Source organism: Lemur catta, chromosome 9, assembly GCF_020740605.2.
Source record: "Lemur catta isolate mLemCat1 chromosome 9, mLemCat1.pri, whole genome shotgun sequence".
In the NCBI taxonomy this organism is placed as follows: domain Eukaryota; kingdom Metazoa; phylum Chordata; class Mammalia; order Primates; family Lemuridae; genus Lemur; species Lemur catta.
This window is the reverse complement of record NC_059136.1, coordinates 41,658,273-41,684,386: the sequence shown is the minus strand read 5'-3', so window position 1 is coordinate 41,684,386 and position 26,114 is coordinate 41,658,273. Positions and strand designations below refer to the sequence as shown.

General features: G+C 36.0%; 1 protein-coding gene across 1 annotated transcript in view; it reads left to right on the top strand.

The window, feature by feature from the left end:
* COL14A1 (collagen type XIV alpha 1 chain) overlaps window positions 1-26,114 on the top strand; it is a 200,049-nt gene that overhangs the window by 100,284 nt on the left and 73,651 nt on the right. Inside the window, exons 23-33 of the mRNA XM_045560831.1 lie at window positions 396-512; window positions 8,638-8,784; window positions 12,524-12,580; window positions 15,796-15,935; window positions 17,947-18,070; window positions 18,265-18,408; window positions 19,519-19,683; window positions 20,281-20,319; window positions 20,485-20,623; window positions 22,626-22,768; window positions 24,327-24,436. Coding sequence (XP_045416787.1) covers window positions 396-512; window positions 8,638-8,784; window positions 12,524-12,580; window positions 15,796-15,935; window positions 17,947-18,070; window positions 18,265-18,408; window positions 19,519-19,683; window positions 20,281-20,319; window positions 20,485-20,623; window positions 22,626-22,768; window positions 24,327-24,436 — 1,325 coding nt within the window. The remainder of the gene's footprint in view (window positions 1-395; window positions 513-8,637; window positions 8,785-12,523; window positions 12,581-15,795; window positions 15,936-17,946; window positions 18,071-18,264; window positions 18,409-19,518; window positions 19,684-20,280; window positions 20,320-20,484; window positions 20,624-22,625; window positions 22,769-24,326; window positions 24,437-26,114) is intronic.

Sequence of the window (26,114 nt, the reverse complement as noted above, 5' to 3'; positions counted from 1 at the left end):
ATTGGTTGATAAGCACATACTGTATTTACTTTTTTATTATGAAGGTATTATATGTTCCTTGTGAAATACTTAGAAAATACAAATAAAGAGGGAAGATTAAAAATCACCCATAATTTCACTATCCATTGCCTCTTGTCTTTTTCCTGTGAATATATGTTTCCTTTTTCATTTACAAATGTCACAGACCATAGCATGCATAGTGTTTTGCAACCTGTTTTCTCAAGTCATAAAATATTATTTATCTTTTGTACACTAACTTATTGCAAGTTGATGGATTTCTCATCTCTGAGTATGGAGATTTGAATGGAAATTTTACTATAAGTTCATGTCAGTCTTGGGGGACATTTGTAGCATCGTCTGAAGTGGGATACAGTTATATTTCTATTTCATTATAGGGTTCTTGGGTGTGACCAATCTCCAAGCCAACCAGATTGAAATGACCAGCTTGTGTGCTCAGTGGCAGATGCAGCGTCATGCCACAGCCTATAGGATAGTTATAGAATCCCGCCAGGGTAAGTACAATCCACCACCTATGTTTCTGTTAAGCACTCGTGTACTTGGTTCTATACAAATCACTGTGGACAACACACAAGTAACATTAGGCAAGAGTCTTTTCAGGAGGAAGCAGTTTGTATGGTGGTCAATCATGTAGCACATGGAGTCAGACTGGCTGGTTAAGGGAAGAAAGGGAGGGAGGGAGGGAGGGAAGGAAGGAAGGGAAGAAGGAAGGAAGGAAATAAGGGAGGGAGGGAGGGAAGGAAGGAAGGAAAGAAGGAAGGAAGGAAATAAGGGAGGGTTTTTCTCATCTGTTAATGGATATAACCACAGTGCCAATTTTTTTAGGGTTCTGTGAAGATTAATCTAATTGGTGTAATGCACTTGCAACAGTGCCTTGCACACAGGAAGCACCCAAGAAATGTTAACTGGTATTGGTAGTAGCAGCCAAATAGCCAGGACTAACATACATTAAAATTGTATGGCACTATAATTTTGGTATTCACTCCATAGGGATCAGGCTTGAATTTAATGTTTTTCTTAGTGTTTATTTTTGGGGGGAGGATAATTGGTGAACAGCAAACTCTCATTCTGGAGAAGGTTTAATGCATCTACACCATGAAGAACAAGTCCTTCAGCCCTACAGTTCACAAGTATGTCTAAGATTTGGGACTTTGTTCCAAACTTGAAACACTAAAAATGTCTCCTTGTCGTCATTAAAAATATCAAGAAGAACAACAAAAGGCTAATTCCAGGAAAAAAAATTGAATATCATCTGAGGTCTTTTAATCCTCTTTTCATATGTTCAGAATGAACAATATTTAGAAGATTAAATCAAATAATGAAAATTATTTATCAGATCTTATAAACAGTAGAAAAGATATGTCTTGTTATTTTGTGGGGATTATAACAAACACTAGAGAATCCCAGATGATTTTTCTTTTACCTTCCAAACTTGCTAGTAAAATTGTTTAAAATTTAGTCCATTCTTTCTAGACAAATGATCTTGGTTCTCCCATTTTAAAAAAAGCACAAAGAGCTTATTATTTTAGGTCTGGAAAGCCTGGGTTTAGTAGCCCATATCCCTGGCTACTACATTCAAAATCCATAAATCTTACTTTCAATCTGATCTATAAGGGAGAGAACATAGTTTAGGAAAGTACTGAGAGCATTGGGAAATATGTCCCCTGTAGAATATGAGCTGAAATAGGAGGAACATACTAGGAGAAATTCTCACCAAACCCAGCCAAGAGATTGTCCTAACAGACCTGCTGGGCCACAACTTCCTTTTTTTTAATTTTTTATTATTTTTTTATTATTATTTCAACATATTGTGGAGGTACAAAAGTTTAGGTTATGTATATTGCCCTTCCCCCCCACCCCCCCAAGTCAGAGCTTCAAATGTGTCCATCCCCTAGATGATGCGCATCGCACTCATTATGTATGTATATACCCCCCACCCCCCAACATCTGCCCAACACCCAATTAATATTATTCCTGAATGTGTTCTTAGATGATGATCAGTGAAACCAATTTGATGGTGAGTACATGTGGTGCTTATTTTTCTATTCTTGGGATACTTCACTTAGTAGAATGGGTTCCAACTCTATCCAGGAGAACATAAGAGATTCTATATCCCCATTATTACTTATAGCTGAGTAGTACTCCATAGTATACATATACCACATTTTATTAATCCACTCATGTATTGTTGGGCATTTGGGTTGTTTCCATATCTTTGCAATTGTGAATTGTGCTGCTATAAACATTTGGGTGCAGATGTCTTTTTTATAGAATGTCTTTTGTTCTTTTGGGTAGATGCCCAATAATGGGATTGCTGGATCAAATGGTAGGTCTATTTGTATCTGTTTAAGGTATCTGCATATTGCTTTCCACAGGGGTTGCACTAGTTTGCAGTCCCACCAGCAGTGTATGAGTGTTCCTGTCTCTCCGCATCCAAGCCAACATTTATTGTTATAGGACTTTTTGATAAAGGCCATTCTCACTGGAGTTAAGTGATATCTCATTGTGGTTTTGATTTGCATTTCCCTGATGATTAGAGATGTTGAGCATTTTTTCATATGTTTTTTGGCCATTCTTCTGTCTTCTTTTGAAAAATTTCTGTTCATATCCTTTGCCCACTTTTTGATAGGGTTGTTTGATTTTTTTCTTGCTGATTTTCCTGAGTTCTAAATAGATTCTAGTTATCAGTCCTTTATCGGATGTGTAGCATGTGAAAATTTTTTCCCATTTTGTAGGTTGTCTATTTACTCTCATGACAGTTTCTTTGGCTGTGTAGAAGCTTTCTAATTTAATCAGGTCCCATTTATTTATTTTTGTTGTTGCTGTGATTGCCTTTGGGGTCTTCTTCATAAATTCTTTGTCTAGGCCAATGTCTATAAGAGTCTTTCCCACATTTTCTTCTAGAATTCTAATAGTTTCACACCTAAGGTTTAAGTATGTTACCCATTGTGATTTGATTTTTGTGAGAGGTGAATGATGTGGGTCCTGTTTCAGTCTTCTCCATGTGGCTACCCAGTTTTCCCAGCACCATTTATTGAATAAGGATTCTTTTCCCCAGAGTATGTTTTTGTCTGCTTTGTCAAAGATTAGATGGCTATATGAGGATGGTTTTATATCTGGATTCTCAATTCTGTTCCACTGGTCTGAGTCCCTGTTCTTGTGCCAATACCGAGCTGTTTTAATAACCACAGCCGTGTAGTATAGTTTGAAGTCTGGTAAATTAATACCTCCCATTTTGTTCTTATTGCCTAAAATTGCTTTTGCTAAACGGGGTCTTCTCTGGTTCCATGCAAAGCATAAAATAATTTTTTCTATATCTGTGAAAAATTATGTTGGTAATTTAATAGGGATTGCATTGAATCTGTAGATCACTTTGGGTAGTATAGACATTTTAACAATGTTGATTCTTCTGATCCAAGAGCATGGTATGATTTTCCACCTGTTTATATGCTCTGCGATTTCCTTCCTCAGTGTTTCATAGTTCTACCTGTAGAGGTCTTTTACCTCCTTAGTTAAATGTATTCCTAGGTACTTTATTTTCTTTGTTGCTATTGTGAAGGGTATTGAGTCTTTGATTTGGTTCTCAGTTTGACTGTTATTGGCATATATGAATGCCTCTAATTTGCATGTATTGATTTTGTATCCTGAGACTCTACTGAATTCATTTATCAGTTCCAGGAGTCTCTTGGTTGAATCCTTGGGGTTTTCTAGATACAATATCATATCATCAGCAAAGAGTGAGAGTTTGATCTCTTCTGTTCCCATTTGGACACCCTTGATTCTGCTCTCTTGCCTGATTGCTCTCGCAAGGACTTCTAGCACTATGTTGAATAGCAGTGGAGACAGTAGGCAACCTTGTCTGGTTCCAGTTCTAAGTGAGAATGCTTTCAGTTTTTCCCCATTCAGTATGATGCTGGCTGTGGGTTTGTCATATATGACTTGTATCATTTTTAGGTAGGCCCTGTCTATGCCTATTTTGTTAAGTGTTCTTATCATAAAAGGGTGTTGAATTTTGTCAAATGCTTTTTCTGCGTCTATTGAGAGGATCATATGGTCTTTGTTTTTTCTTCTATTTATGTGGTATATTACATTTATAGATTTGCGTCACAACTCCCTTGATTCCCTGTGTGACATGTCAGCATCCTTCCAGCTTGACATGGGCTAGACATAAGGGAGTAGCTCTAATCTTGAATAAGCATTGAGGAAGACAAAGTCAGGAGAAGTCACATGGATTTTGTGGTTGTGTTAAATATGATTTATGGGATGCTTAAGCAGAAGTAGATAAAGCATATGCAACTATTTGAGAACAACTACAACATCTTGAAAAGTTATGTTTCATATATCTCTACAAGTTATATGTTAATATGGAAGGGTTGACATTTAGTGGTATTTGTTAAGCCTTAAAAAACTAATAAGTGTAATAACCACACTCCCACACTACCCTACAATACTTTTGTCCTTTTATATCATTTAAGAAGTTGAAATGAAGGGACTTTCCTTCCTGTGGCTATTCATTGCCTTTCGTAAAAATTATAACTATATAGATTGACATAAAGATGTACCAAAACTGGCTTCATAAATGGAATTAGCAAGATTCATAAGTACTTTTTATTAAATTCTTTTAATTGAGCATATTTGCAAAGCAACAATGAGATTTTTATCATAGCATATGATTAATTTGTCTGATAACGTTCAGCCAGTAAGCTAAAACTGCAATAAGCTCTTTCTGAAGCCAAGATCTTTGCTGGCAAAGACCATGAATCCACATTTGCTTTTTATCTTCAAGTTAAGTTAACTTGTACTCCCTCAGTATTATTTTTTAGGCTGCCAGAAACCTTTCGACTGAGACTTTATAGTCTCAATTAAACAGGAATGAACAAAAGTGTTGTTCAAATTACTTCTCATCAACATTCATAGCTAAGAGATTTATGAGAAAAATTAGCCTACATCTCCTTCACCCAGTTGTCTTACTGAATGTTATTTATCAACTGGACAGCAAGAGATTATAATTGACAACCTTGAAAAGGAATGTTTGGTGGCGGAGTGAGTGTTGGGGTGGCAGTAGGGGATGCATTTAGATATTTTAACTTACACAATTTAGATCAAGGAATATTCTTTCTACTTTGGAATGGGGAAGAATTAGGTGGAGTTTTACAGAGAAATGTGGTCACCATCCTGACTTACTGCCTTTAAAGGACCTGTGGTAAAACGTCCATTCTTCCATGTATTACATATATACGCTGCCCCTGCAAAAATTTTAGTCCTTCCACTAGGACTAGGGAGAAATGGGACCCAATTTCTCCAGCTATTGGAGAAAAGCTTTATTCTAGGTCGATCTATTTCTAAATGCCTCTGTCAAATTGCTATAGTCTGACAGGTAATTGTTCCAGTTTTTCTGCCATGTATGTTCCATAGCCTGATCATGTGTACTTTTATTCCAAGATGAAATCAGTGGAAAAGTCTCCACTATAACCACAACTGCTGGTCAGCTTTCTTCTCTGGACTTCAGTTTCTGTAAAATTACTTCATTTGAGGTTATTAACTGAGGCAATACCTAAAAATGTCCAAAGTTTCTGTGAGTACAGTAGCCAGGCTGTATCATTCAGGTTTGTTTGTTATATACACAGAAACCTAGATGAAAGGAACTTAATCGAAAGGGTCAATGTATTGGCTAATATACTGAGAAGTCCAAAAGTCTCTACCTTCAGGCACAGCTGGATCTAGGTGTTCAAGCAATGTCTTGAAGATAAAGTCCTGTTCCATTTTGCTGCTTTTTTCTCCTCTGCCTTCATTCTCATCCAGGCTCTGTGAGTCAGATCCAGAATTATACCCTCCCAGCTTCCAGCTTAACAGTGTTGATGAAAGGAGAGCTTCTCTTTCTCAATAGTTCCAACAGAAGTCCAGGGACTGAGTCATATTGGCCTGGTTTGGGTCACAGACCCCTAAATCTGTCATTGAGTTCAAGGGCATGAAATAAACCAGCTTTCTGGACCTGGTTGTCTCCCACCCCTGTATCTCGTGGTGGTGGCAGTGGGAGGTGGTGGTGGTATTCAATCCTCCCCAAGCCATAAAGACCAAGAGTAGGAAGGAATGGATTCAAAAAAAGAGGAATTAGATGCCAGACAGTCAAAAACAACAGATGTCTTCTACCCATGTAAATATTATGACATTTTTATGGCCAAGAAGGAAAAAAAAAAAGATTACCAGAAGGACAAGGTCCTCTGAGGAAAGACTGAAATAAAAATCTGCTTTTGAGTCAGTCATGCACTTGCCAAATTAAATTATAGGCTTTTGGTTAATTCGAGGACAGACCAAAGTGAGAGACTTTGGTTGGTCCTGGGTAACTCAGAACCCTGTGAGAGCGCCCATCACTTCTGCAGATGTTCTGGGGCTCTGTCCCTCTTGCCTGCTGTTTTTGAGTAAACTTGGGACCTACGGTTGGAAGTAGTGTTTCACCTCAATTTCATGTATTTTTTATGCCATGTGGGCCCAAATACTCCATTCCCTCCCTGATCACCATAACTTGGTGAACTTCTTTATAGCCTACTTAGAAAAAGGTTCCAAGGATGCTCCACTTGTCTTCTCTATTTAGGTGCTGAGATGTCAATTTTGCAGTATTATTCACTGACAAAGATAGAGAAATGCAACATAGTGGAGAAGCTACCTTACCAAGGACCAGATTTAAAAAAAGTCATATGAAACAAAACCTATTCTCAAAATTAAACTTTTTGAAGCAGTGACATTATGATTGGGGATCAGGGTATTTGAGAGACCTGGGGAGTATAAATATCAGAGTAGTTTCATGGGTCCTGGATATCCTTTGCTTGTGGACCTCAGTATCTACCTGTAGGACATTCTGGTAAGTCAAGTTGGTGGCATCATTATCAGCATAATAATAATTCAGAGAATATATTTAGCCTTGCTTCATAAGAATGAGTGCACAAATAAAAGCAGATTTTTTTTTCCCCTGTTCCAAAAAAATAAACTTTCTGCTTTTGGCATGAAAGATTGAGGATATTAGTCATCATTTGATCAGTTTAAATGTTTTCCTTTAAGGCAAAGCCATTAGACCTGAACTACACTTGCCAAAAGCAACATGGGTACACCCCATTCATGTAGCCCCTCTTTGCTAGTATTGGAAATCAAGCTGATACTGTTTGCCATTAATCTTACAGTACTTGTTTCAGTTTTCTAATGGTTTATATTTAATAGATGTTTTTTAGCGGTAAAATCTATTTATCTTCTGTTTTCAATGGTCTTTAAATGCATGGGTATCTACATGAAGTAGGAAAGGACAGAAAAATACATTTCTAGAATTGATTCCTGGAAGCTTTTGTCAAGATAGAGTGATATGATCCATGCACAGGACTCAGGCAATGTTTGTGTTACAGGTGCTCACAGAAGCTTCCAGGATGCTTTTAAGGGTGGTTAAGGGTTAGAGAGAAACAACTATTGTGAGATTATGAGCCTGAGAACCAGGCTTACTATCAAACTCCTTTCACGATAATATATCACTTCACAAATATTTTAACAATTTTTTTATTTCACCATTTTACATAATATATGCTTAGACAGTATTTCATTCTGAAAAATAAATTAATAAAGATTATATTATAAAGTTTATTTTTGAAACTCTTTAATACCCACAATATTTGTCTACAGACAAAATTTGAAATGACATTTATTATGTTTACTATGATATATGTATATTGTAATACACATATATTTGGTTTCAGTATATGCATATTAAAATATAAATTGAAATATAGGTTAGATACTTGAAAAATAGGTAAAGGTTATTTGACATTTTTGCATTTTATACTTAAAACACAACTGATCTGTTTTTATATTTTCTATATTCTGTTTATTTTTAATAAACTCCTCTGCAAGTAACATTTTGAAGGAGTGGATAGTTCTTTTTTAACCACTAAATAATATGTATAATATATTTAATCAATGCAGTTTTTAACACTAGTTTTTAAATTCCTGGAAATAAAGCTTTATAAGGTTTTGATTAAACAGATACCATTTATGAATCAGTAGATGAATCTAGAGGGAAATTTGAATAATTGTTTTCACAGTAGCAGTGATTCTTCCTTTTGACCAGTTATCCATTGTGGTAAAAAAATAAACACTCTATGCCTATGAGGAAAACCCTTTTGAAGCTCAGTAATTAAAGCCACCAAAGTAGGCTACGTCCAATGGAGTGATTACAACACTGAGTCATTTGACCATGTTTTGGAGAATCCTGTTGAATGAAAGGGAGCTCAGATTTTTAAAAAAAATAAATACCCTCACATCCACACCTGTCCAACAGATCAATTAACATGTGTGCATATGATTATGTGCATTAATAGTTCTTCATTCAGTAGAGGATTGACTCAGGAGTCTTGTAATAGTAAGTTTCATTTTTGAAACTTGTAAAATGTGATTTTCAATCGAAAAATATCAGTGGATATCTGGACTCTTTGGAAAAAGATACAATACTTCAAACAAGTATAACTCATTCTGGAGTTATCAGATGTATGTGTATTAAGCATTTTAGGAGCAAATCATGTATGGATGGCTGTTTTTTAAAATAATTTCATATGTGTATATTTTATTTTGTTTTTATTACAGATCCACAAAAGCGAGAATCCACTGTGGGTGGAGGGACAACCAGGCATTGCTTCTATGGCCTCCAGCCTGACACAGAATACAAAATCAGTGTTTACACAAAGCTCCAGGAGATCGAGGGACCTAGTGTGAGCATAATGGAAAAAACACGTAAGTCAAGTGTGTTTTCTCCTGATCCCCTTCCCCATGAACAAACGGTATTTTAGGCATCCTGCTTTGGTTCAAAAACCTTATTTCATTTAGAAGACTATTAGCTATTGCTGCCCAGGACTATACGTAATGCAAGTTTTGCTCCTCTTATCCCAGCTCAGAATTCACTGCATGTGGCCCACTGATGTCATCAGGTTGGGTTTTTTTCCATCCTCCATGTATGTCTCACAAGGGGCTAGAAGGCAACATGATGGCAAAGCTCTTGAAACAATGACTTATATTGTGATCCATATCCATAAGGAATATTTGTGGCATGTGCAGTGTGAAATGGGGTTTAAGGACTGGGTTCTGACATTAAAACAATGGCATAGCACCACAGCCACGAGGGTGGGAATGGAGCCAAGATGTTCCAGCTGGCTGACCCTAGAGTTATTGCCTGCTTAAGAGGCTCTTGCACTTTTTCCAAGCTGGCTGCAGATCTGATGCAATGAAGGAAAAGGCAAAGTATAAAATTAAAACAAAGCACTTTTTACATGTTCCAGAGAGCAAGGAGAGTGTCAACTTCTTGGAATGACTTTTTAATCAAGGATTCCTGACCCAGGGGCCACAAACAATAAAGTGGTTTGAAATGTAGTGAATTCTGGTGGATACTTGTGTGCTTAACTCCATATCTTGAACTTAAACTTGAAATTCCTGGGGATTAGTGTCTGAACAGGTAGTGGGCAGTGGGCCTTCTGGGCAGCCCCTCTATCATGTATATGGCATTTAGAAAGGACTACTGCCTATGTAGAGATCTTTCAACCTCTCTGGCGTATGCAGAAAAAAAACCTTCAATGTGTGACCTTTAAAAATAGAGGGTGAAATTATCATAAATTGAATCATCTAAGTTTTTTGTAATACAAAGACTTTATTTTGTAACACTGACATATTCAACATTTTATATTACACATGTATTTTTGAGGTGTAATTTACGTACCATAAAATTTAAGTGCCATTGTAAATGTACAATTCAGTGATTTTTAGTACATTTAAAGGGCGGTGTAACCATTACTACAGTCCAATTTTAGAACATTTCCATCAACCCAAGCAGTCTCTCCTGCCCATCACAGTCTCCTGTCCCACCCTCAGCCTCAGGCAATCTATTTTTTTTTATTATACTGTTTCCTTTTCTTGATATTTCATATAAATGGAAATAAATAATATGCATCTGGCATCTTTCATTTAGCATATTTTTTTGAGGTTTATCCATGTTTTAGAATGTTTTAGTAGTTTGTTTCTTTTTACTGCTAAATGGAAATCCACTTTATGGTTTGTAGATCATATAATTTTGAAGTTAATAGTGGCCTGGTTGTACACATGATTTAGAGTCAAACCAGGTTTGGTGCTCTGCCCCTTTCTAGCATTGGGCAATTTGACATCTCTGAGCTTCTTTTTGCTCATCAATAAAATAAAATACCTACTCCCTTAATTCCAGTGGTGGCAGTAAAGATCCGATAAAAGTGTACCTGCTGAAGAGCCTTTCACCTTGTATCTCATTAAACCAGTACTTTTTGTCTTCACCATTATTATTATCTTCTTGGGAGTCACTGACTGAAAGCCGTGGAGATAGATCTCACTATCAGAAGTGTTTTATCTGGGCTGTACTTTTTTTTTTTTAAGTTTTAAAGTATTTTTTTAAAAAACAGAAGATCCTGCAACCCAGAGCTCATATATCTTCGTGGTGCCAATCTACTGGAACCGACTAACTGCTGTCTTCTTAGACAGTGCATGTGCTCTTGAGTTTGCTACCGCTCCTTGATGTTTAGGCTAAGTTCTTCGCTCATATTCATTACTCTCCTGACCCCTAAAAACGTTTGTATTTGAGACTGCATGTCTACTTCACCTCCCCGAACCTTAATTTTCCAACTGTTAACTACCAACCTAGGGTTAAAATTCCAATTTGGATAGCTCTGTTTGATGTAAATATTTTCCTCGTGTTGGAGGCATCTGTCTTGTAGCTTCCACCCACTGGCTGTAGTTCAACCTCCTGAAGCAATGCAGAGCAAGACCGTTCCCTCTTCTGTGTGACAGCCTCTCACATCCTAGAAGACAGGGACCATCTGTATGCCACATACAAAGTATAAACACGTGTCACCAGTTCATTGTGGTTCTTTTTACCCAAGAGATTTTTTGGCCAGATGTTCTGCCCAAACATATTGATCTGGCTGCCATAGTCTCTCATTGATTTGGTTCTTGATTTGTTGACCTAACTTAGGATATGCCTCAATTTAATTAAGATACACAATTATTAAGAAGACCAGCTACTTCCCGTTATGATGAATAAATCTGGCTTCAGAAACATTTTATACTTATTAAAAGAAAGTTTTGCAATGCTAATTGTAATACTAGGATTTCTCAATTTTTTTTATTTTTGAAACTTTCTAGCTTTAAAAAATTACTTTTAAAAATAACAGTGATATATATGCATAATAGTACAACAGAAGTGTATAAAGTACACCAACTTCCCTCTTTCTCTATTCTTCCTTTCTAGAAATACTTTTACTACCTTGGTTTCCTTCAAGAAATTTTGCCATATCTATATAGATATCTTTTATTTTTCACAAATTGGGTCATGCCATTATATTTGGTGACTTGCTTTATTTCACATAATTAATCTTGGATATTTTTTCATTTGCTAATATTTAGTTACCTCATTTTTTAATGTTGAATCATTTTACTTAAATAACTTTATTTTATTGGATCTTAGAATTAGAAGAGACCTTAAAACTCACCTCTTCCAACCTTCCCACCAATGAAGAAATTGCCTTTACAACATTCAGCAAATTCTCCATCTGTCTGAGCTCAAATAGTTCTAGCTAGGTGGTGTTTAATGTCTCTGGAAGCTGGACATCACCTCTGTGAAGGGCTATGATTAGTAGAGTGGTTTCCCTGAATACTAAACTGGGATAGGGAGAAGAATTTTCTTAGTTTTTCTCAAATCTTTAGTGTCAAACAGAAATTAGAAATGAATACATAATAAAATAATATATTATGTTTACCTAATGACACCATAACTTCCTGCTGTTTTGCCATGTGAGCTGGTATGAGAATCAATACTCTAATCTAACTGTCCCCAAGTCCTTAAACCAAACCACACCTCTGGATAGTACATGGACTTCTCATTCCATGTGATCTAGGTCGAAAAGATCCTAACATACTTTAGCCTGCCAATGTTTATATTTGGTCCTCAAAACCAAAGCATGTTTTCTGGAGATAGTATGAGCAGAATAGAGAGTAAATCGAATTCTACTGGTGACCAACATCCTGGGGGATGCAGGGTGGGAAGGGGGCAAAGTGCTATTGAGCAAGGATTTAATGGTCAATCCTTAGCTAGGCAGAATGGAAATGAAGTTTATTGTGCATGTGAAAGTAGCCAGATACTAAATCTGAAGTGGGTTGGCAGGATTCCTGCTTTAAATCAACCTTAGGTCCACTTTGTAGTTGACGGTTTGATTGCCTTGACTCCTGCTGGGTGAGCTGAAGTGTGGCAAAATGGCATCTCAGGCCTCCAGTCTGAGGCTCAGAGGATGGATGGAGTCAGATTTCACAGGCTGTGGCTGATTTATAATAGTTCTTAAATTCTCAAAGAAGACAGTTGTCAAAATCATTGACTCTCCTGAATAATTATTGCTGCATAACCTCCCACTCTTCCCTACAGATGTGATGGGTAATTGATGTTCTTTCTTCCTTTGCTTTACAGAGTCACTTCCTACTGAACCACCAACTTTTCCTCCAACTATTCCACCAGCAAAAGAAGGTAAAAGAATAATGCAATAGCAATGTCGATGTTTAGGTTGGTTTTGTTTATTTGTGCATTTAAAACCAAGGTGTTAATAACAGATATTAATTGTGATACCCATTTTTCTCCTTCATACAAATGCATATCAACCATGATGGGCTTTAAAAATATCCATTTAATAATAAACTCTATACACTAAGAGTGGATTTTCTAACAGAATTCCTTAATATTGATTTCATTAAAAATATCAGAGTAGTAAATGTTCACCAAGGAAGAATTAGTTACATAATTGTAAGTGAAGATCCAGTTTATAATTCTGCAGAGAAGGAAATGGTTTCTCAGCTTATGGCTGAAATGTCTCAGTTGTTTTTTCTGTCCTCATTATGGTAGTTCCTCATCACCTTTTACCTGAGCCATTAGGGTACTTTTTTAAAAAGCCTCCCAACAAATGAATCATCCTTAATTTTTTTTAAATTTTGTTAATGAGCATTTATTCTCCAAGCTTTTATGCTAGACATGGGAAATACAATAACAATACATGATTGCTGTTCTCTGCTTATTGAAGAAAAATAGGTGCTTACCTAGATGATTACAAGTCGGGGATATGAGTTATAAAATAGAGATTATACTATGGTAGCCCAGAAGTGAGAATGTTAATGCTGCTACTGGTTAATGACTCATAAAGGAGGAGGAATTTGATTTATATTTTGAAAAATGAGTTTACACTCCACATCATAGAGTGACCCAAGTGCTAAGTGTGTTTGGGGAACCATAAGTGCTTTGCTGTGGCACAGAGAAAAAAGTGGGGATAGAGTTAAAAAGTGGTTTGTATGCTAGAATTAAGAGTTTGGGCTTTGTCCTGCTGGAAATGGCATGCCATGAGAAATTTGTATGAAGGAAGGGTGATCTGATGAAATCTGTGCTTAAAAAAGATAACTTTGGTGAAATGGGGAGGATCGACTGGAGGAAGGAGAGGAGAAAGTAGAACACATAGTCAGAGAAAGTAGAACACGTGGTCGGAAGGTTGCGTTGGAAGAGTTCTTCCATTCATCAAGCATTTTAAAGTACCTATTACAATAGTACGAAGGGTACAATGAAAAATAAGGAACTTATTTCCTGTGTGGCAGGAACTTTAAGTCACACAGGAACTTAAAGTCAGTAGAGTCAAATGCTACAGAGTGAAAGACATAAGAAAGCAAAGAAACAATGAAAAAAAAAAAAAGAGGAAATGAGAAACTCTAATAAAGCTCAACTTCCATCCTAACATAGGATGCAAAGTCTTCACTGATCAACTTACTTTGCAGTATCATGTCCCAGACTATGTTATGTAATGGCAAAATTGTACAACTCAGTGTTCCCTATACATGTCTCATGCTGTTCTGCGTCTTTTAATGTCGTTCACTCTACCTGGAATGCCAAATTCTTTCTTTTTCCATCTTCATATCTAGGTTTCTCTAGTTTCAATATTGAAATGAGAGAGAATTTTATTTAAAAATATACTCAGTATTACTTTAATAATATAAATTTATAGACTTTTAAATTAAATGCATTCAGGACAAATAGAGCCTAAAATGAACCATTGCGTTCAAGCTGCAAAAGCTCCACCATCTAAAACCATCATGATGAAAACTTCAGAACCAATGTTTCTGCTTTGTCAACCTTCTTCCCATAGACCCGTCAAATTGCATAAAAGTCTTTCATAAGCATTCTTGAATGTTTACTGAATGACATCCATGCTTAGCTACAAATAAAAATATTGACCTTAGAGAATTATATAATATCTGCATCAGAAGTGTTTAATTAGTAAATTCATCTGTTAGGATTCTGTTTTCAGTTCCAATAGTGACAAAGTAGAAACATTGGTTCTGAAGTTTTCATCATGATGGTTTTAGATGGTGGAGTTTTTGCAACTTGAACGCAATGGTTCATTTTAGGCTCTATTTGCCCTGAATGCATTTAATTTAAAAATTTATATTACTAAAATTTATATTACTAAAGTAATACTTAGTATATTTTTAAATAAAATTCTCTCTCATTTCGAAGGTGAAACCTAATCTTCATTTCATCTTTTCTTGGAAACAAAGAACCTGGTTTTCTTTTATAAACTTATAATTAACAGATCTTGTGATTCCTTTCAGTTTTAAATTCAAGCCACAAATTTGTAAAATTTTATAACTCAAAGAACTCATGAGAACAACCTCACCAGATCTGTATTGTCCCTAGAGTATTACCTCACTCGGAGATGGTTTACTTTACATTATAAATAGCTTTAAGGGAATGAACTTGTACTTAATAAAATAAAAACCAAGGGAGTTTTTTTTTCTTAAAGAAAGGAGAAAGGCATATTATCTCATAGAATATTTGTGTGCAACTGGCCTAAGATTAAAAGATTCATATTACTAAGAGTAAATTGTTTTCTTCATCATAAAACAGAGTTAACCACAATGATCTACACTAATAAAGAGGAAGAGAGGCATAGATAATCTGAAACAGCACATGAGACCAAAAAAGAACTTTTTAAAAATGCTTTCAGTGGAGTAGATTTCTGTTGGTGTAGGTTGTTTTGTTTTTCTCTTTTTGCTTGTTTAGTTGTGTTGATATCTTTAATATCTACTGATAATAGTCTCCCTGAGCTACCATTAATGTACAGTTATTCTCATGTATCCAATGTGTGGCAGAAGGGCAGAGACAGAATTTTTTGAGCAAGGCTAAAATTAAAGTTTGCTATGCCCTCAGCCCAAATGCATATCCAATTGTAGATTAATCTGCTTCCCTTGTATCACATGCCTTCCTTCTGAGTTTGAATCTCTCTGATGTCAACTTACTAACTCAATAAGCAAAGGACAGGATATGCAGCATGATAGCTTGGCCTTCCTTCCAATCAGTAGGTACTAGACAGTGTTTGCTTATGCTTCTGTCTCCAAATCCCTTTGGTCCATGTTTTCCTGTTCCCTCATTTTTATTCTTTTGGGCTGAGATTAGTGGACTTTTTTCCTCCCCATTTCATGCATAATAGAGCTTTTTAGTCATGAATAAGAACTTTGGATATAGAATAGAAATGGGAGTGAAGAAGAATAATGAACAAAAGTTTGGAATACGAGCCTTAACAAATTTATGTCTTTCCTTTGGCAAAGAGCTTTAGTTACCAGAGGGCAACCTTTATCTGCCTTATTGGTGTAATAACTGCTGTATTTTCTCTTTATATCTGACTCAAAATTGTTGTTGGTCTTCAGTATGTAAAGCTGCAAAGGCAGATCTGGTGTTTATGGTGGATGGATCGTGGAGCATTGGAGATGATAATTTCAATAAGATCATCAACTTTCTGTATAGCACTGTTGGAGCCCTGAACAAAATTGGCACAGATGGAACTCAGGTAAGGCTAATCCATCAATCATTAATCCATTCCATATATTCAAAAATTATTTCTCCAGCTGTTATTATGGCTATTTGTCAGGAATTATAGGTAAAGAACTATAATGATCAGATTCAGCCCTAAATGAGGGGATAGACAAGTCTGTGTTTGGAAGCAGTTGTTACCTGGTGGAGCTCCAGAGGATGCTACTTCTTAACAGCTGCTGCATTCAGCAAACTAAAACAGGATATAAAGGCCATGACAGGGGATGTTTCTTTTATATTTCAGGGTGGAATATCTTCTATAATGACATACACAGTATTTTCCCTTCCCTCAAGGACATTAAAATCTTGAAAGGAAAAGGTTAGGGTCACACATTACCATAGATTAAGCAGAACATGAAACTAATTTATGTATTTAACAAATATGTATTGAGTATTTCTTATGGCCAAGCACTGTACTGTTATAATGAATATCAATCAATATGCCCAATTTGTGATGCTCATATTCTTCAAGGTAGGGAGAGAAGGGAGAGGGACAGATATAAATAGGCAAACAAATAAATTCACAAGACAGGGATGTGAGCTATGAAAACAGAGTGACGTGACTTAAAGACGTCAGTGGGAATTATTCTAAATCGTGTATGAGAGTTATTTTAAATTGTGTGGTCAGCAAAGGCCTCTTTGAGGAGGTGGCTTTTGAACTGAGATGTGCATGGTGCAGGGAAAGTCAGAGAGTGGAATTTCCAGACAGAGAAAATAATAAGTGCAAAGGACCTTAGATGAAAATGAGTTTTGAGACTTCAAACACCAAAACTTGTGGCCAGAATATAGTAAATGAGAGTGTGGGAGTATGAGCAAAGTTAGAAGAAGTAGGCAAAAACCAGATCATCTTGGGTCTTGTGGACCATCGAAGGAGTTACGTATCATCATAAATGCAATAGGAGGCCACTGGAAGGTTTTAAGAAGAAAAGATACAAGTTCTGATGTGCTTTTAACAAAGATCATTCTGACTGCTTTGTGGCATGTGAATACTAATCAGGGTAAGAATGGAAGCAGAGAGACCAGTTAGGAGGATGCTCTCATGGTCCAGCAGAGAGATCGTGGTGGCCTGGACTAAGGTAGTATTGATGAGATACACTGAAATAAAAAAAAAAAAAATAGAATATATTGTGGGGGAATGGCTAAGAAATTTGGATGATTTGGATTTAAGTGATATTATCAGAGAAGAATAGAGAAAGTGCTGAGAGATGTCAGTGAAGGAGAAATTTCTTTTGAAAGGAAGAATCACTGGGAGTTTCCTAAAGATGGTGACATCTGAAGTAGATGTTGATAAACTGGTAACAGCTGAAGGCTCACATAAACAAAGAAAGCACTTGGAAGGTGCTATCTTTATTCCTTTCAGCATAGCTCTGAAAAACAAATAAAAAAATCAATTAAAAATGGCCCCAAATTTCCACAGGAATAAAAGAAATTTGTATGAATTGTATGAAATGAAAATTTTATGTATGAATTGTATATTGTAGTGGTTAAGAACTCAGATTTTGAAATAGGATATACCTGGCTTCAACTGTTGGCCCTGCCACTAACTATTCTTGTGATCTTAGGCAAGTTACTTGACTTTGTGTACCTCAGTTTCCTCATCTGTAAAGTGGGTAGAATAGTAATAATTACTTCACAGATTTGCTCCATAAGGAAGTCCTTGTAAAGAATCTAGCTCTGATTCCCTGACATTTGTCAAGGTGCAAGGCTTAGGCTGCCATTTTTAATCTGTCAAATGAAGTAGCAGAAGTCCTACATGCTTTAGAGAGAGATTTTTTAAAAAACTATTTCCTGAAAAGTGCTGAGAGAAGATGATATCTAATTTGTCTTCAAATATGGGACGTAACTTGTATGAAATTTTAATCCAAGGAGATTGTGGAATGGGTTAAGGACAAAATTAAAATTGTAGATCATATTGTGCCATTGTATGTGCTCTCTGACACAGTGGAAGTCTATATATGTGTAAAAACAAATGAACCTTCATTCTCCAGGTTGCAATGGTTCAATTCACTGATGATCCCAGAACAGAATTTAAACTTGATGCTTACAAAACCAAAGAGACTCTTCTTGATGCAATTAAACACATTTCATACAAAGGAGGAAATACAAAAACGGGTAAGATCAAAAACAGAACAGCTAAAGCTCAAAGTAATTAATTATTAGTAACTACTGAAATGAGCTTTTCTTTGAGACATAATAATTTTTAAAAGATTTTTCATAGATTTAAGAACTTTATTCCCACCCTTTCCTCCCCAGCAAAACAAAAATGACAGGGAGTGAAATTGAACTGTTGCGTTCCTTTGTTTTAGGAAAAGCAATTAAGCATGTTCGAGATAACTTGTTTACTGCAGAGTCAGGCACAAGAAGAGGCATCCCGAAGGTTATTGTGGTTATAACTGATGGAAGATCACAAGATGATGTGAACAAAATCTCCAGGGAGATGCAATTAGAGGGTAAGTTTTTTACACACACACACACACACACACACACACACACGCACACACGTAAACAATAGTAGCTACCAAAAATAATGTTAGCATTGTTGTTTTCTAGGCTGTTAGTGTTAGGTAGACCAGTGGGGTGACTATAGTTCACAATAATCTATTGTCTGTTTCATAATAGCTAGAAGAGAAGAATTGAAATGGTTCTATATAACAGCATAAAGAAAAGACAAATATTTAAGGTGACAGATACCCCAAGTACACCAATTTGATCTTTACAAATTATATGACTGTATTATTTGTCACATGCACCCCCAAAATTATGTGCTTCTGTTATGCCTCAAGAAAAAAATTATAAGCTGTATCAGCATTACTTAAATGTTTCTAAATCTTTCTTAATATTAACTAGACAATGTGATTTTGAAAATACCTTCCAGTTTACAGATCTGTTATTATACAGTTTTATTAGAGAAAATTTGTCATTTCCTCTAATACTTTTGTTACATACAGGATGCCCTGGGTAAGGAACTTCAGCAATTGCATGCAATACTATGAAAAGGGCCACTATACAGGGCCGGGGGAGACCTTCTCACAGAACTCCTCAGCCTCCTAATCTGTAAAATGGAGATTCTCAAAGGACCATTGTGAAGATTAAATTGTACAAAATATGCCTGGCAAATAGTAATTTAATATTTATTTGGCAAGCATTGAATGGTGATCCCCTTTAGAGTACCAGGCCTATTTTGCTTCTGGAAAAAAAAAAAACGAGATAAACTCAGTTTTTCTGTGTCACTTATATTTCATCTCATAAATGTTAAAATAACTATTAAAAATGTGTGACCATAGAGATGTTACTCAAATGGGAACTGTTTTATCTCAAGCATTGATTGGGTCATTGGCCTCTTAGAGTTTCTTTAAAATGGAAAATCTCTTAAGGGAATGATGGAATAATGATCACATAATGCAGTATGTGCATGCAGAATTCTGATGAACTGTAAAAAATCCACCCCCACTGGGCTTCCTAAATAAACATATATTAAGCATTTGGATATGTCTTATATTGCATTATTTATATCTTGTAGAATTTAAAGTAATCCGAAATCTGTTCCTCTTCTGCCACAGGCTACAGCATTTTTGCCATTGGTGTGGCTGATGCAGATTACTCGGAGTTGGTTAGCATTGGCAGTAAGCCCAGTGCACGCCATGTCTTCTTTGTGGATGACTTTGACGCCTTTAGGAAAATTGAAGATGAGTTAATTACTTTTGTCTGCGAAACCGCATCAGCAAGTTAGTTCTTTGAAATTTGTACTTACTGATGTTTTTTAAAGGCTGAAATATTTAATACTGGCTAACTAATGAGTCCCATCTTGATCTGGGGAAAGAATATTGACTTCCAGAGCTGTTTGTTACATAGACATTAGGTTTTATGGTTTTGAACATATAGAAATAAACTTTCCCTCCCCTGTGGTTAGAGTTTCAGGTTGATAAAGACCTTCCCTAAATAAATGAGAGTCTATATTTAAAAGTGACTGTGCTTAAAAAGATGTATCACATATTTTTCAAAGCTGTATTGAGACTGCTCATCAGGGCAACATTAGCAGTGAGACATCTCTCAATACATGCCGTCAAGTGAAGACCGTTGATTTTAATGGACCCAGGAGAGAAGGAAGTTATGACCTTATGGATGTAGCTGGGGATATGAGAGCATTTCAATCTTTACGGAACCACAGCAAACCATAGGCACATCTGATTTGGATTTCTTCCACAATTGACTTCCAGAAAGATTATGTTAGTTTCCCATTCACAGAGCAGGGGAAGAGTATGTTTGGAAAATATCTAAATTAATCTAAATTAGGGTTTTATATTGTTTGTTTGGTTTTCCAGCCTGCCCACTGGTGCACAAGGATGGCATTGATCTTGCAGGTATGTGTTATCACAATTTTTCCAAATATATTCTATAACTCCCACTTGGAGGTCTGCGTGTCTGTTTTTTTTTTATTAAACCCTTAATAGAAAAATCTTGAAATTTGAAAATCTAACATGCTTGTTTATTTTTTTTCCCTATTGGGGTTTTGTTTTTGTTTTTAGGATTTAAGATGATGGAAATGTTTGGTTTGGTAGAAAAGGATTTTTCCTCAGTGGAAGGGGTTTCCATGGAGCCTGGTACCTTCAACCTGTATCCATGTTACCAACTCCATGAAGATGCCCTGGTTTCCCAGCCAACCAAGTATGTTTTCACTGGAAGATATAAAAGCAAACCATTTGTTTCTTATATCTCAATGTGAAATTGATGTCAACTTGAAATATGCTGTAGTAGTTTCTGGTAGGATTTTCCATGATGTTTAGAGCAGATGATATTTACATTTCTTTGTTTAAAAACATCAATCTCACACATAATGCTGGTTGAACTTTAGCATTTCTTGATCTGAGAAAATACATAAAAATAGTTGATACTTATATGCACTGCTGTATACCAGGCATTGTTCTAAATGTTTTTGTATATTAATTCGCTCAAACCTCCAAACAACTCTATGAAGTAGATCCAATGATCTCAGTTTTACAAATGATGAAACTGAAGCACAAAGGAGCTAAATGACTTGAGTGGGATCACACAGTTTGTTAAAGGGCAATGCTGGGATTTGCACCCAGCAGTCAGGCTCTCACAATAGTGCCGTAATTCAAATGGGTTTTATCTTTGAGAAGTCACAACAGCCACTCTGGAGAGCTGAAGTGTAGTATCAGGTTTATGTAAAAGTCACATCATCTAGCCACTTTGCAGACACGTTTTGTCTTTTTCCTGTTTTCATTCTCTCCGGTTCCCCAGCAAATTGCATGGTGCCCACCCACATTGAGGGTAGATCTTCCCCACATAGTCCACTCAGATTCACATGCTAATCTCTTCTGCAAACACTCTCACACCCCAAAATAATGCTTTAGCAGGTTTCTAGGTATTTTTAATCCAGTCAAATTGACACCTAAAATTAATGATCAGAGGATCTTTGTCAGTTTTATTCATTGATATATCTTAAATGCCTGTTGCAATGTCTGGCATATAGCAGGCACTCAATAGATATTTGTTGAATGAACACATGAATTCACTAATACATAAATAAATAAACAAATGAAATATTTATTTTTATCTATGCAAACCAAACTTTTCAAACTTGTGCTAAATTCCCACATATTCACACATTTATTCATTCACATAATAATTATTACAGAGTTCCTACTATATATAAAGTGCTGTATTTATTTGCTTGGGGAGGATTAAAAAAGCAAATGAGTGATCTGGTTAGTTGTTACAAAGAGAGATAAGATGATATAGAAGGTTGGGTTTCCCAGGCAGCAGATTCTAAGGTAGAGACTCATGTGTGAGAAGTTGATGAGGGTGCGTCCTTGTGGATGGGAACAGCAGGAAGCAGGATAGGGCAGAGGGCAGAGGGCAGAGGGTGAAGTCAAACTGTGAAGCCATCTCTACAAAAGCTTCAACTGACCACCCAGAGGAGTTCTGAAAATAAGATGACCCTTTGGAGTTGTCTCTCATTGGAATCAGGGGCACTGGTCCTTATATTCTGAAAGATGAGTCATTGAAAAGAGGGGCCCTAGAAAGGTGGCATGACCTTGACAGAGGCATCTTTCTTCAGCAGAGGCAATTACTGAAGGGGGGCTGGTCTGAATGCCATCTGCAGACAACACTCTCAGGACCATGGGTAGCATATTCTTAATTCTTGAAGGTAGATCTGGATGGTGCATCACAGCACACACTGCAGGCTGGAATGCAATTAACTACAATATATGGTAGAAAGTAACATTGTCTTAAGTTTTATAAAAGGATTAGAGATCATCCTTTTAGTATACTAAAACTTTTGAAAAACTACTTAAATGTTCAATGAGAAGTGACTGATTAGATAAGTTATGAAATAGCCAACCCAGAGAAGATTGTGTAGCCATTAAATATCATGCTCTTACCAACATTCAGGGAAATGGAAAATGTTTATTAAATGGTTCTTAGAAAATAAAGGGACAAAATGATATAAAGTGGACAAACATGTAAACACATTCTTTAAATACTGGAGAGAAATCTACCACACCAAAGCAATCATCTGGTTGGGATTAGCGGTAATCTTCTGTTTTTCCAAATCCTGTGTAATGAAAATATATTTGCTTTATAATCAGAGGAATAATTTTTTGAGGAAGGATACAATAAAACATTTTTTTTCTACTTTCAGATACTTGCATCCAGAAGGATTGCCCTCTGACTACACAATCAGTTTTCTATTCCGAATTCTTCCTAATACTCCCCAGGAGCCATTTGCTCTTTGGGAGATTTTGAATAAAAATTCTGACCCACTGGTTGGAGTCATTTTAGATAGTAAGTATATTTATTTATATAACATTTGCACACACAGGTATGAGTGATCTATGTGGTATGCCGTCTTGCCTGTGTGTGTCCATTGCAGAGTGCCTCACTTACCTTATGCAATGTGCAAATACTAAACAATGAATTATATATTAGCATTTGATTCAATCATTTATTCCCTCATTCCTTCAACAAATATTCCTTGAGTTCCCACTTTGTGCCAGCACACTAAACTCTTGGATGCAGTAGTGGGCAAGGAAAAGAAAGACAAACAGTTTTTACTGAGACAGTAAAGACTAAAGAAAGAACAAGGTTCATGGAAGGCCAGTGGGAGGAGAGGGACCAGAAGTTTATTTTTTTTGGACGTGGATATGATAAATGTGAGATGCCTGTTTGATATCCCAGAGAAGATGTCAGATTGGCAGCAGCAGATTTAGGAAGAATTCTGGGGTGGAGATATAAATTTGGAAGTTGTGTGTATGAGGTATGTAAGCCATGATACTGGGCAAGGTCACCCAGGGAGTGAGTCTGGAAAGAGAGAATAAGTCTGGAGGCTGGGAAACTCCAAAGTTTGGAGGTTGGAACATTGAAGAAGAACCAGTGAAGGAAGCATCTCAACTTCATGCTCTTGAATATTGCACATGATGAGCATTTAAGAGGATCATCAAGTTTTTGGTTAATGTCACTGGGTTTTCCAAATCTGGTTTTGGTTTAGGATTTCAACAAAGCTAGGAAACAAAATTTGGGGGCTGTGTTGCTAGGTGTTAACTCAAACATTTGGGTAAGGAAAGTATTTTAAGCTTATTTCCAACTAGTATTTGTTAAAGAACTTTTTGGTACATGGAAATGAATCAACAACTAAATATGATATTGTGAAAGCACTTTGCACTGATATTGAAACGAAGGGAAAGCTGTAAATTAAAATGGTATGTTACTAGCTCCATATACACCCAGGACATGAAAACAAAGTCTCTCAAAATGGTTAAGACTAACTCGTTCCTTTTGAAGGGAAAGAGAAGAATTAAAGTGTCTTGTAGGATTGAATTAGTGAGTAAAATATTCCTATTTTTTAAATAATAAAATATTCCTTGTCATAGGAAGAATTTAAGATTAGGAAGGCTTTTGTTTGCTTGTTCAAAATAAATGAAACATCTTGGGTGGCATAAGTTGCCTGTCCTGGGAAAGTTGGTTGCTATAGTGGTTTAAAAAGACAACCCGGTGTTTATTGCTTAAGATTTAATCAACTTTATTCTCCCTCTTTGTCTGTCTCTTCTCCAGCTTCAGACAATCTCTCCCAAGAGGGTGCTGGGGATGAGAGTGTAGGCAAGGAAGTACAGAGGAAGAGTATGTGTAGCAGTCCTTGCCTCTGGTTAGATGAGTTAATCCAGCCAACCAAAAGCCTGTAGCACCCAGCAACCCGAGGACTGTAGATCAGTTCCTCACCCATCACTTTGTTCTAAATTCCATTTCAAAACAATGGATGCATTCTTTTCAGTCTTGAGTTGAATTTGAGAAAAATTATTCACCTATTTTAGTTCTTTCTAAGATGTTTTTATTTTTCTTTGAATAGATGGTGGGAAAACCCTAACATATTTCAACTATGACCACAGTGGGGACTTTCAAACTGCTACTTTTGAAGGACCTGAAATTAGAAAAATTTTCTATGGAAGTTTTCATAAGGTTAGTGATGCCATATGTACCTATATTCTTTATTTTATTTGTTATTGGGCAAACGACAGAGAGATATAAAAAAAATTCCATAGGGCTTATGATCTCAAATTTCAATTGGAGTAAGAATTACCTTCGGGCTTCTAAATAATGTCCAGAGATTCTGATTTGGTAGTTCTGAGACGGGCCCTAGAAATGTGAATTTTTTTAATCAGGCACTCCAGAAAATATTGATAGGAATGGTCCAGTTTTCTCTTTTAAGGAACAATGTAGTTAAGGATACTGTATTACTAAACACACGGTTGCTCATTTGCTGCATGATGATGTAGAAAAGATTGCTGGTCTACCTGGTCACCAATGCAGATGAATGCACAGCCAGCCGAATCATCTTAAAATGTGACAATAGAGGTAACTGATTGCACTGATATTTTTATGTACATACAAATACAACACATTACTGCCATCATTAAAATTACCCCAGGGAAAAATTTTGTAAAACCTAACTTGTTCGTATTTTAATAAGTTGGCACTTGTGAGAGAACTATGTTGCCTAAAATTTACTTCAGAAACACTTGTGTTGATCACTGGTATAGACATGCTTTCTTCCAACATCTATTGTTGCCTTTGTATCCCACCAATAATCCCACCGAACTCTGGGCTATTTAGAAATGCAGCACCTAGAATGCAAGACTAGCAGAGCATTTACCACGTGCTGCAGAAAAAACCCTTATCTCCAAACCAGGCCCTTCCTGCCCTGTTAGAGTGAGAGAAGTAAAGTTGCATAGAAATCTTCTTCTTGGCTTCTGTCTCATGACCTAAAATGTGGTCAAATCAATCTAATTTACACAACTTTGCTACTTTCTGTGGTTTTTGATATGATATTGGCATACTACATAATTGCATAAGAACAATTGCTTAATAAAATTGTTATTTTTTTCTATTTAATAGGACTATACTATCAGAGATAAAGGTATCTGAAAAGCACATACAGTGGAGATTTATTGGTTCATGATTCAAAATGGTGCCATTAGCAGCTCTTTGCACTTAGCATTGTTTACTCACCAAGTTCCTCTTGGCATGATTCTTTTCTTGGTTATGCAGAGTCAATTGCTAAGTAGTCAAGAAAAATTGTAAGAGAGATATAAAGCATTTGAGATATCATGAGTGTTAAAAGAAACATTGTCATTTTAGCCTCTGGTTTAGGGATGAACTTGTAATTCTCATTCTAAAGAATCCTTTATGAGTCTTAGGTGAATGTTAAGCTTTACTTCCCAAAAGAACCAAAGACCTAGAAGTGACGTTCATTAGAAATTGATTTTAAAATTATAAACCTTCAAGGTTTTAAAAGTTATATGAAGAAAGACTTTCCTTTACTTTAAGTTTTACAAAGCCAAACAGCTAAACAAACAAAAAAAAGACTTATCATGTAACAAAATACTTTATAATAGACCTATTAATGGAAAACCTTAATGCATATTCCATTTGTAGAAATCAAATTTGATTTGTTCATAGACTTATAAGTGAATAAATACTTTACCTTAATTTCTCATTGGTTTTCAGTTAGCTTTATTTTTCACACTTTGAGTATGAAGTGTGGCTTCAAGGTCAATTTCAAAAAGTTAATAATTTTATAAATGGGCACTTGAGTGCAACTAAAGAAGCAATTTATTTTTGAAAACTTTTCAACATC